Genomic DNA, 11,992 nt, shown 5'->3' on the forward strand with positions numbered 1-11,992 from the left:
TTTCCCATGAGAAATCCTATTCTTAAAAGAAATGTATAGTTGACAGTGAGGGAAAAAACAATGCGAGACATTCAAATTCTACTGTTTTATTTGCTGGAGTTGAATGTAGACAGTTTCCACTTTTGATGTATATAATTGGTCTGTTAAGAGAGGCCATTTCAGATCCATAGTTGAACATTACACAACTGGCCCGATCAAACAACAGGTAACTCTTTGCTGACAGTGTTTGGCCAGACCATCAGAAGATTGCATCATCATCCCAGCAGTGCTGAATGGCTTTCCCATCTTTCCTCTAAATGTACCTGCACTAAAACCAGATTTTTCTCAGAGAAAACTCATGCGTAGTCTATTCTATCTTTTCTCTTTTTGAGGAGATGGAAGAGAGGAAAATGACAAAAAGAGGAACAGTCAGTTGACATTGTGGCCCAGAATGGGTCAGGACATGCGTCACAATCCCCAAAGTGCATTCTGGGAGCTGATGCTAGTGCCCAACCATGAAAAGGGCAAAAGGGACTGGTTGGGAATTTGAGCCATCAAATACATCCAAAGGTTACCATGGCAGGTAGCAAATGACTGTTTCCTAACTCTCAGAAAACATTCATCTACAGTAAAAATGTACAGATCAATCACTGACTATAGTAATCTATGAATTATATTGCACAGAAAACAAAAAAAGTAAACAAAATGCATATAAATAGTACTTCTGAATGAAATGTACATTAAATACAATAGATGCCTCCTAGCTTGAAATAAATAAATAAATAAATAAAGCAAATACAGAAAAAGAAATCTTTTGTTCTCATTTCTTATGAATGATGTGTGCCATGATATGCATACTGCATCTTCAAAAAAGCATGTGTGTGTACATGTGTAAGTGTATGTGTGTACATGTGTGAGGTAGAACTCAGAAAGACGCACTACAGAAGAGAGGAGCATCGGCAACAAAGGACTGACAAGTTTTGAACCGAGTAAGGGCACTTAAATTAAATGTGTGAAATATCAGACAGCTGTAAATAATGTCTGAAAGAACCTGCCAAAAGGGTGAAGTGACTAATTTAGACTTAGTCTCTGGTGACAATCCCCAAATACAGAACTCATTCTAACCAGTGGAGTGGCCTATATTAAAATGGTACAGTGCTAACAGTTATCACTGGCTCCTTACGATGCCACATTTCTATTCACTTACATTCACCCTGTTCTTCCTCATCCAACAGACCATCGCCTACAAACTACATCTAAGTATCTAAACAAGTTCAAACACAGTCAGTTAACAGTATGCTATAGTAAAAAAGAAATTATGTGTCAATGCAAGAGATCATTTGACTGCTTGTCAAGATGCACACAATCAAGAAGTGACATAATACTAAGAAGTAGGTTAACTTGGATACAACAAAGGACGCTTTCTACAAGAAAGATGAGGAACTCTATCAAAATAAAATCAATCAGTGCAATCAGATCCATGATGAAGTGCGCTATCGTTTACTGTTAAAAAGAGAATTAGTTTAGATTCATCCAAATGTCCCAAAAACAAAGAAAAAAATGCCAAATGAAGAATTACAAAATATAGTCAACATAATATTGCAGTGCTAACAATCTGGTATTCAACTGTGTAGCAGCAGCTAAAAACAGCAATGTGTAAAGTACACTCGTATCACTCTCTCATCACAGATTCACATCAAAACATACTCTGATTTTTCGCTGAAAAAATACAGTAATAATGATACAATTTCAAACCACAATAATTTACAGCAGAATAAAGGGAGGGGAAATAAAAACAAACTGTACATTAAAAGCGCAGCTCTACAAGCTAACATGAGAAGTTCCATTGGCCTAAATCCTCTCACATCAAACACATTGATGAGGAGAGGTTTGCTTTTTGTGTGCAGGTGTGTGTACACGTATTGTATGTGTGCGTTATCTGCAGCAGGCCAGTGCACCCAGAGAGGTGTGGCTGTCCAAGCTGCTGTCTGTTTCAGAGGTGATGGCGGGGTCACTGCTTGGCTCAGTGGGCTCTGTGGACATGGACGAGACGTCGTTGACCGAAGAAGAGGAGGACGACGTGGGCTGAGGGGGGCTGTCGATTACTGCTGCACCTGTGCTGCGAAAAACACACGTCAACGGATAGGTTTCATTGAAATACACAAGACACTGCCTTTGTCTGCTGGGTCACACACACAAACACACACCTCAAAACAGTAAGCACTTTAACTTCCAGGTCAAAAGAGGCGCAGTTTAAACAACTTTATTATGAAAATATTACGAATTTATTTTGAAAATATTCAAATTTTACTCTCAAAATCGCATGGCTTAATCCATAAAATATATTTCAACTATATTCATGAAATATTACAACTTGATTCCCCAAATCTCTAAATATAAACCCAATACAATTAAATGTACTTTACACTGAAATATTAAAATGTTTTTAAACCACATTTATCCCAAATTGAACCTAATGTAGCTATCGTGGTTAAACCTGCAATCATGAATGCATATATAACTTTATTTAGAGAATAAAATAAAAAGTATTACGGTCTTTTCATTACTTAATATTACAAAATAAGACACCCATCATGCGATTCACGAGTTATCCTTCCCACATCTTCTCATCTTCCAAAGTTATAATGATTACTCACCTAAAGGTGGTGGCTGGCCTCTTATCACGCCATTTCTTGTCCACTCCTCCCAGTCACTCACTTCCTTATAAATTAGCACTAAAAAAATTAAAGATCAGAAAAAGGTTAAGTGGGGCAGGAGATGTAACTCATTGATGTAAATATCACAGGATGTGATACACTTGTAGAGTTCACTTTGCACCGCATACGGTGCTGTCCTGACAGCATCATGTTCCCCCGGTGAGACGTTGTGCTGCTGTGACTCTTCTAAAAATGAGTGAATGGTCATTATCACCTGGCAGGGTTTAGGATGAGCTCATCCTGCTGCTCAACTGAAAATGATATTTACTCAGAATTTAAAATCCTACCGAGCTCCACATCATCATGTTCCCCACAGTGGAAACCAATAACTGAGGCTTCAAAGGGGGGTTTTAAGTAATTCAACGCACCTTCTGGCAACTAGAGTGGAGCTACAGAGCTCCTTGGGCAACAATGTGCATAAACATCTATCTACATCTACTGGAGGTCAGAATGGGTTTCTTTATACATGATTTATTTTTGTGCTTTCCATGAATAGAAAATAATCACTTCACCGCTGGTGAACTGCTAATTATAGAATCTGACCAGCAGACCATTTCTATTTTATTGTGAACATATTTGATTTGCACAAAATGCAATGTATTAAGTAAAGTGAATTGATTTAGCAGTTGCTAGCAATTGTAAATTAATATATTAGTTGTTATTTAACCAGCCGTCTCACCTTTCCACTCATCCACGGTATGCTCCCTCTCATCCAGCTGTTTTTCTAGGATCCTTGGAGGGGGCTGAGAAAGAGAAAATGGCTTAAATGGCACATTGGTGAGAGAAAAGCATTGCCAACTTTCCACTTCAACTGATGTAATTAAAATCTCATGTGACCCATTTAAGGATCATGCGCTCCGGTCAGCGATCCACTTACTGCTTCGACTTCAGCTGGGTCGTACCAAACATTAATGTAGGGGTGCTGCAGGGCCTCATCTACAGAGATGCGTTTGGAGGCATCAATCACCAACATCTTGGATAAGAGATCTCTAGCTTGGCTCGCTGAGGAAAGAAACAACAAATACATAAGATGCTCTGCTATTAATCACACATCTACAAATGTATTAAATGAAGGAGTTCTGAATGGTTCAGGTCATGATAGGAAAACACACGGTACCTTTCAGTTTGTTGTGGTCAGAGTCGGCAGGGAAGAGCACATCTGGGAAGAGTTTCTCAAAGCTGTACCCAGCATAGCGTGGCCTGTTTTCGACATACGTTCTCACCGACTGGTTCAGCTTCATTAGAAATTCCTGAGTTGGAGTGCCTAGCTGCTCAATTACCTTGTTCCACTGATCGATGTCTGTTGTGTTTATGTTAAGGAAACACACACTATTTACTCTCACACACACACATGTAACACACCATTAGGGCTACCTGACATGTCACTTTCTTTGGAGGTGCACACACCATCACCTTTACTTATGTAGTCCACAGACACAAATACTTAGATCACAGGATCTAGTGATACAGCCACTCACTCCTTTTATATGTAGCCAATACACAACTGTCATACATACTCTCTCAGAAACTACCCTTTATCAACTGGTTTGGCTTGACATTCTCACAATAGGTGGGTGCAGCACAACAATGATGGTGGAAACTTGAGAATGGATAACAACTTGACAGAGGGAAACTCTCAGGATGTTGTTGCTGTTTTCTTCACACAGAATGAAGCGATGACACGGCGATCAATCAATGATGGGGAAGGATACGATCAGTGCCTGGGAACAACACGCTTCCCTTGATCATCTCGGCCACTATGCAGCCCACTGACCATACATCCACTGGAGGCGGACGTTTAGATGACGGGAAGGTGGGCATGCAAACAAAATGGTAAATTAAAAAGAAGGGAGAAAAAAAGCAGAACGGTAGTGGTGTTGATTGAAATGAAAATGGAGAACATGCAGCATCAGCCAGATATACTGTATGAGAGAAGGAGCAATGCAGTGTTGAAGCAAATGAAAACTGGCATGTTTACAGCCCATCCTGGTCAAAAAGTGTCCACTAAGGTATGTTATGACAAGTCTCTATACCCTGGCACAACATACTGTAATAAAGCCAACAACTAACCAGGGAACGATCTAATAGTCTGACAGCACAAAGCCTTTACAAAGACTGTTAAGATTAACAGCCTGAAGAAGAATTTAAAACGACCCAAGGATACAGTCCCTTCCTGGGAAGAGGATTTTATGGCGAACCATTTCTGCCAATATGCAGCCGACAGACCATATGTCCACTAGTGAAGTGGGACACGGTAAACAGAGAGGATTAGAGGAATGCACAAGAACAGGTTAGTTACACAAAGGAGGTCAGTTAGTAAGCAGTTTCGGACAACAAAGTCCCATCAAGTACAGAAACACCATGCGGATTACAGTGTTAACAGCTAGAGTCATCTTCAGGTTCCTGTGTATGGGTTATAATGGATCCAACATGCCATTTAATAAACTTGTATCTTTCAAAATGTCTGGCTTACCTATTCAAGAGAATATAAGGTACGGCAGTAAAAAATAGTTAGGGTCGTTCTTTCACGCTCCTCTCAAGATTTAGAGATGAGTTATTTTGTGAATTAGGTTTGTCGTGGTATAAAAAGTGGGTCCATAGAAAAAAAGTTTAGGAAATACTGCTTTACACAGTTTAATATTAGTAAAAATAAATAAACAAGGGTTGACAGTGTAGGTTGCCAGATCCAGTAAATATAACTAACCATTGGCTTGGTAGCCCATCCCCAGGATAACCTCTGGGGCTCTGTAGTAGCGTGTAACCACATACGGTGTCATCAGGAGGCCCGTGGCAGCCGTCCGAGCCAAGCCGAAGTCCAAAATCTTCAGTGTGCAATCTGACTTGACAACTATGTTACTAGGCTTGAGGTCCTACAGGGGAACACATACCAAAAACATGTCATTGTTTTAAATATTAATGTTGTCACTAAATAGAAATAAGAAACAATGGGGATGAAGTGACAGCTTATGTCCTGATGTATCTTTAATGTGTTCAAGAAGGGGAAAGGCATGGTGGAGGGAAACACGTTCTAAGACTAAATGGACTCAAAATTGCAACATCTTGGCAGATTTTTGTGGTCACAATATGATCTTCACACGTCACATGATAAAAGTGTGCTACTTTCTCTATCATGACTTTAAATCTGGCGGATTGCCTGCAAGCAGCTATTTCCTAGAGATCACATGTTATCTGTCATGTTTCTCTCTTCAGTACAAATTGTTTATTACGGTGTAGTAGAAGAAAAATGAAGCCCCATGACTTACTTCAGACCCACTTGCACTGAGCCAAGGATGTAGTTAAAATGCCTCTTATAGTTTCAGATGCGTCTAAAATGAAAAGACACTGCAGGAGTATCGCACCACATCGGGTCTTCCTCAGGGTGTGGCGGGAAGGAAGAGTCATGAAGTTGTTCCTTAAGTAAGCCTAAGGGGGTTCCCTTCTTCAACAGTTGAAAGGTTTGACTTCACCGTATTCATCAGGAGTTTACTACTTTACAACCAAGAGCACCCGCTGTTTTCTCTTTTACTTATTGAGGTGTGTTGCTTGCTCTAGCAAATGCATTTACAGTAGTGACCTTGTACAATATGAATTTGTTTTTCAGGTTTGCTGCTTCCTTTTTTAAATTAGGAATTATGATTTACATCCTGATATTAGAGGCATCATTTCTCTTTGTGCAATTGTATATCACACTTACCACCTGCTTATTATTGATCCATTTGGGGAAATTATACATTCACCTCAGGAGGTCAGAAGCCTGTACCAACTTACAGCTTCCATAAAGCTCCTCGTAAATTAGTGTTTTGTTCAAAGATATTTCCTTCAGAATGCCAGCTTTGAATTTAGGTTTCACATTTAAAGAAGTGATGCAAATATTCATAATTTTCCAGCGATGTTTTTTTATATATGCTTTATATTTCCAATATATTTTCAAGAGTGTTTTGTTGGCAATTAAAAGACTGTACTCATCATCTGATAGTGTGCCAGTTGACTGTTTGCCCTTACAACTCAGTGTGACGTGTCACAGAGGGTTTAGCGGATCCTCTCCGGGACACTGACGCTTACCCTGTGAATGATCCCGGCAGCGTGGAGATGTTTGATGCCACACAATGTCTGATATAGCAGATAGGACAGCCTCTCATGGTCCAGCTCCATCTGAATGACCTGGCACAGGTTTGCATCCATCAACTCCATCACCAAGTATCTGACGGAGCACAACAAGTTCACATAAGAGGCTTGAGAAGCTCTTCAGCAGGAGAGAGTCACTCAATATCATGTACAATACACACCGTGTGCTCTAAAAACTAACAAACACTTCACATATAGTTACTTACACATCTTGGAATTCCTCTAATAATTTTTGTGGTGTGAATACGTTCAATAGGCCAATGATCTGTGGGTATTAGATGAATCAGAAATATGTTGTCTTGTCATTTACTAGGACACATTGAAGCACAATTTAAGAACCACACATTCAAGCAGACAAAAGGTATTAAAACATATTTTTTAAACTGAATATAATTTCATACTTACATTTTTGTGATTGACACATTTCATTAGGACTAGCTCTCTGTACGCCCTCTTGGCATGGGTTTGATTTTGAAACGGCCGACTCAGCTTCTTGATGGCAACATTTCGTTCAAGGTTTTGGTCATAAGCAGAGCTTTGGAAAAAAGTTACCAGAACAGTTTAAAAATATGGTCAAATGTGTAGCACAATAATAATAATAATAATAATAATATTAGGTATTAAACATTACAGGTTATGGTATTTCCAATGGTCTAAACATCTTTGTTTTTGTCATCAACAAATTAAAAATACAAAAGCACAAACAAAAGAATGACCATTTACAGTTTAAATAGATTCATATTTTAATTTCTTGAGAAGACAACAGAAATATTCTCATTGGAAAAAGTGACCCGTATTTCAACAAGAGGCTGTTGACTGAATATGGACAAGGTTGAAACACTCACCAGACGATTCCCTGTGCTCCTGAGCCGATGGGCCTTAGATTCTGGTATCGCTTCAGTACTGTGAACGTTGAATCCCCAACATCTAGGCTGTAGAACTCTCTTTCTTTTTTGTTTTTGTTCATGGTGAAATCTTCAATCACAGCTTTCTGTGCATCCAAAAATGTCCTCTGTGTACACAAAGACGGGCACACATTTAAATATGTTGAAATGTTCAGCCACAGATATCAGCAGACCAGCCACAAATGATAAAGTCAAATGAAAATCCCTGCCCCCAAGAAAGCAGATGAGAAGTGAAGGAGAAAAGCCACTGCTGAATTTCAGAGCAACTCAGCAACACACCAGGATGGAAGATGTGATGCCATCAGCAGTGGCGGCAGAGCAGCAAACCACAGGGAGGTCTGCTCCATGGTATGAAACATGACTCTCAGAAGGACTCTGTCATACTGGAAAACCAAGCCTGTGATAATTCCTGTGCGCTTGGACCCCAGCCCAGGACCCCAGCCCAGTTCGACAAGCGGGTCTTCCACGGGCTCCTGTTAACTGGTTCAAGTTGCACCATGCGGCAGTGAGCCCAGATAAGACCCAACACAGAGACGACCATTTGTGTGCACAACGTCCACGTTCATTTCTCATTAAAACCATCTAAAACGTTAAAAAGGAGAAAGCTCTGACATCGGCTTCCTTTCTCCAGTTCTTATGTAAGCAGTGTAATCACCCACTCCGCCGACACACGGTCCATATGAGGGATATAATTGACAGAATAAATTGAGTCAGCTCTCCTTCTGTTCCTCCAACGTCACAACGACGTACATAACATCCACCTCGCTCACAACATGAAAATAGACATGCCGCCTCTTTTTATACTTTAGACAGGAAGACAATTACGCAAGAATTAAATGACATTGCAATACAGAACTGGTGGTATATACAGTTATATGTTGCTCTGTGTTAAGGTCCTCATTATATTAATGGCTATCCATAAGGATAATGAGGTCAGGTCATTGCAGGGAGGAAATCACACACTGATTTGTCCTCGTAAATTGTTATTTAGTTACACTGTTATTATTACTTCCCCTGTTGTGGAATAAGTAGTATTGATGCGTATGACTACATGCCGCATCAACAAATACCTCTGAAATCAATGGCACACTATTAGATTGCAGTTGTGTGTCACCTGCAGTATTTACACTGTACGAGAAATGCAGCAGCCACATCAGTAGTCTCAGCAGCACATACGAGGTCTGGACCTGATGGCAGAGAGCTCTCATACATGTAAGTGCCTTGTGTGTCTTGCGAAAGCAGCAAAATAGTGAGGTCATTCCAAGAGCACACTGGTCCCCAAATGACTTAACTTCTGTTTTCTCGAGACAAGTTGCTTCATGATGTAATGAGCAGGCTTCCGAATCACACAATTAAAAGGGCAATTCAGATCCTGGCAATGGTGGTTCCATATATTATACTAAACATGAAACACATTATCTCAACAAAAACAACAAAAATATTGTGTTCACACATTCACACAATATAACAAGATCTGATGTAGCTTATATAACATCAAATTAACCCCCCCATTAAAGCGAGTAGCACACACATAACTGATGCAAACAGCCTAACAGGTTGCATTATATATATGATTAATGTGGACTTCCATCTCCTGTTCTCCTAATGTACATACACCTCTCACACACTCCTCATCTGGGTGCCTTGTATAGTCCACACATGCAAACTGTCAGCAGGGCGGACACACACACACACACACACACACACACACACAGATCGACCGAGCTCCATCATCTAGGCTCCGATTAACCGCAGAGGACCACTATCGACCCGTTATGTATTGCAACTCGACGGGAGCGTGTTAACCTTGGCCACGCGACCCCTCGTCTCGCCTGGTCGGCGGCGGAGGAATCTGGCAGCAGCACGCCTGTAAAAACGGCGGAAAAGAGGCCGCCGCGCATGCTACAAAACGTAGCAGCCCGAGTCCGCCGGCCTGCCGCTGCGAAAAGGAGGACGATATTGCAGCGAGAACGACGGCGGCCACATCGTGCTATGACGAGGCCCGTTTGAGAAACACAGTGCGCAGTCGGTGCACGAGCTACTTTGCCTCCGTGGATTCGCGATCGGAAGGCTGGGCCGTGGCGCCGACGGACGCGTCGCTATTTTAGCTCGCTGATAAATGAAGCTACCGCGTAACACCCGGAGACAACAAGCTCGTCGTTAAGCAGCATGCACGGAGCGACATGCGACCCTCCCCCATGGCCAAACAATAAGCACGTCTGAGGAGCAGAGGTGCGAATCCTCATCTTACCTCTGTCATCAAAGGGTAGTATCGATGCCCCGGCGGTCCGATCGGCGGTGATCGTGTTTGTCTATGTCGCCGGTAAAGGATGATTTATTCCGTTGTGCGGCTTAAAAATACATGACCTCACCGAATTCACTTGCCTACGTTTCCATCTGGCTACTACTGACAGGCCAGGACGCGCAGTGCGCACGGGGCATGCGTCCCAGCAGTACGTCACTCATCCACAGAGGCACACCCACCACCTCCTCCATCCTCCTTCCTTTTCTCCTTCCTCCCTCCCTTCCGCCTGTCTATCTAGCTATCTATAAATCAAGCTTTCTTTCCATCTAGCCCATTTCCGTTTCATGGTATATTATGTTATTATGTCTGCAGTGAATCTATTGTAGCTCTGATTGGCCACAATGGAAATATAAACCCTATAATGCAAGATATATATATGGATAGAGAGAGATATTGGCCATATTTCTGTCCAGTTCTGTTAAGATAAATACGCATTTCTAAATGGTGAAATGAAGAGAGAAGATGAATAATCGAGCTGCCTTCTTTCTTTCTTTATATATCATGACATTTCTTTTTTATATTATCTAATATCGATAACGGAAATGGCTGAGATGGTTGCCAGGCTGTATGATTCATGGATCTCTGTATCTAAAACCAAATGCCTTGGAAAGAGATGTCCATTTCACCTCACAAACTGTCAGCTGCAGAATATGGCATATAGGTAAATGGAAGTGCAGCCCAATGTCCACATAAAGGGTGTAAGATTGAGCTTCAATATAAATAGTCAGGTATATGGACACATTTTACATTCATAAGTGTAAGCATTTCTGGTTTCTCAATCATTTCTGCTTATTGTTCTTGCTTTGACAGAACTGTTTGACTTAAAAAGGTGTCGTAATGTTTGTCATGAATGTTTTAATGTTTACAAAAAGGTAGAACTGTAACCCTGCTACCAAGATGTACATATATGTTCAATATGCAGAATAACTAGATAGTTATCACACTTTCCTTGTGGTGTCATGTGTTGGTAAACACAAGGGGAGAACAAGTCAATTTCAATTATAGGCTGTACATGCAGTAAACACGCATCATTATTATTTTTACCATAAAGTAAGTCCATATGGTCTACTAGTATAGTCAAAAGCAGAAAAGGAAAAGTGACATGGTCTTCCAATAACAACAACATGTCCATGTTCTTTAGTTAGTTAGATTTCAGACTGGGCTAAATATACATCTTAAAGCCTCCACGTTGTGTGTTTGTTTCCAGGGTAAAGTGATGCTGCAGTGCCACCTATAAATGAACTGAGGGCTCCTGCATGATCAGTCGGCAATAATCAGGAAAATGTTCAGCTGGCTTCTTCTTTCACCCGGAGGATCTAGTCCATATTGAACTGTGCGATCATTAGTGGACATGCACAGCCTCTGCAGCGTAGTAGTTCGGGTACCATCCAGAGTAGGTGCATCAGTTTCTACAGGCTACGCGACAACAACGGATGTATGCACGCAGCCATGCTCTGGGCATGTGACTGAACAGGGACATGAGGTAAAATGACGAGAACTTAACGCTGATAAGTTTAAATTCTCCTGCAGCCAGCTGACAGCCCTAGATGGTTGTTATGTACCCGTGTCCCTACGCAGATACCCCGGGGCCTGCAGAGACAAGCTGCACGCAACAGAGAATTACGCGGCGTGGATAAACGTCCCAGCACCGACTCCCGCAGCAAGACAGCAGCTCCGACGGTTTCTTACCCCTTGTTCAAAGAGAGCCCGCAGTGTTATGATCATTGTGGGACAGCAGCCCTCCAGCAGCAGGCTACAATACACTCGTTTGGCCGAGGTCGTTCGTCCTTCCCAGGCTTCTCCGTAGCGCACCTACCACCGGGGATCCACCGCACCTTTGGGCGTCAGAAGGATTAGTTCCATCGGTGTCGCTGATTCCACGCCACCCGCTATTGGCGGCTCTGACCTGTCGCTGTCAAACCGCGAGGCTATAATCCAATTAAGTGTTTAAAGGCGAATAG

At 41.6% G+C, this 11,992-nt stretch overlaps 1 protein-coding gene across 4 annotated transcripts; it reads right to left on the reverse strand.

Annotated features, from left to right (window-relative positions):
- Positions 1-70: 70 nt before the first annotated feature.
- mapk8a (mitogen-activated protein kinase 8a) lies at positions 71-11,877 on the reverse strand. 4 transcript variants are annotated; one of them, XM_056434898.1, is made up of 12 exons: positions 11,721-11,875; positions 7,667-7,833; positions 7,227-7,356; positions 7,028-7,086; positions 6,759-6,897; positions 5,401-5,566; positions 4,861-4,932; positions 3,814-3,996; positions 3,574-3,698; positions 3,376-3,439; positions 2,637-2,714; positions 71-2,093 (listed from the first exon to the last, which is right to left on the reverse strand). In XM_056434898.1, the coding sequence occupies exons 1-12, from the start codon at positions 11,754-11,756 to the stop codon at positions 1,915-1,917; spliced, it is 1,398 nt and encodes a 465-aa protein (XP_056290873.1). In that variant the 5' UTR covers positions 11,757-11,875; the 3' UTR covers positions 71-1,914. The 4 variants fall into 4 exon arrangements, with proteins under 4 accessions (XP_056290873.1, XP_056290872.1, XP_056290874.1 ...); XM_056434897.1 differs by lacking the exon at positions 4,861-4,932 and adding an exon at positions 4,409-4,480 and having other exon boundaries at positions 11,721-11,871; XM_056434899.1 differs by lacking the exons at positions 4,861-4,932; positions 11,721-11,875 and adding exons at positions 4,409-4,480; positions 9,978-10,145.
- Positions 11,878-11,992: the final 115 nt, after the last annotated feature.

Source organism: Pseudoliparis swirei, chromosome 17 (assembly GCF_029220125.1).
Source record: "Pseudoliparis swirei isolate HS2019 ecotype Mariana Trench chromosome 17, NWPU_hadal_v1, whole genome shotgun sequence".
In the NCBI taxonomy this organism is placed as follows: Eukaryota; Metazoa; Chordata; class Actinopteri; order Perciformes; family Liparidae; genus Pseudoliparis; species Pseudoliparis swirei.

What these genes read in the sequence shown, in the direction of transcription:
- mapk8a (XM_056434898.1), bottom strand. Translation starts at nt 11,756, where the DNA reads ATGATCATAACACTGCGGGCTCTCTTTGAACAAGGG. An exon ending in CTGCCGGGATCATTCACAGG is followed by an intron (nt 5,567 to 6,758) that starts GTAAGCGTCAGT and finishes GTTCCCCTGTAG; the next exon opens with GACCTCAAGCCTAGTAACAT. An exon ending in GATGGGCTACCAAGCCAATG is followed by an intron (nt 4,933 to 5,400) that starts GTTAGTTATATT and finishes CCACTTCACTAG; the next exon opens with TGGACATATGGTCTGTCGGC.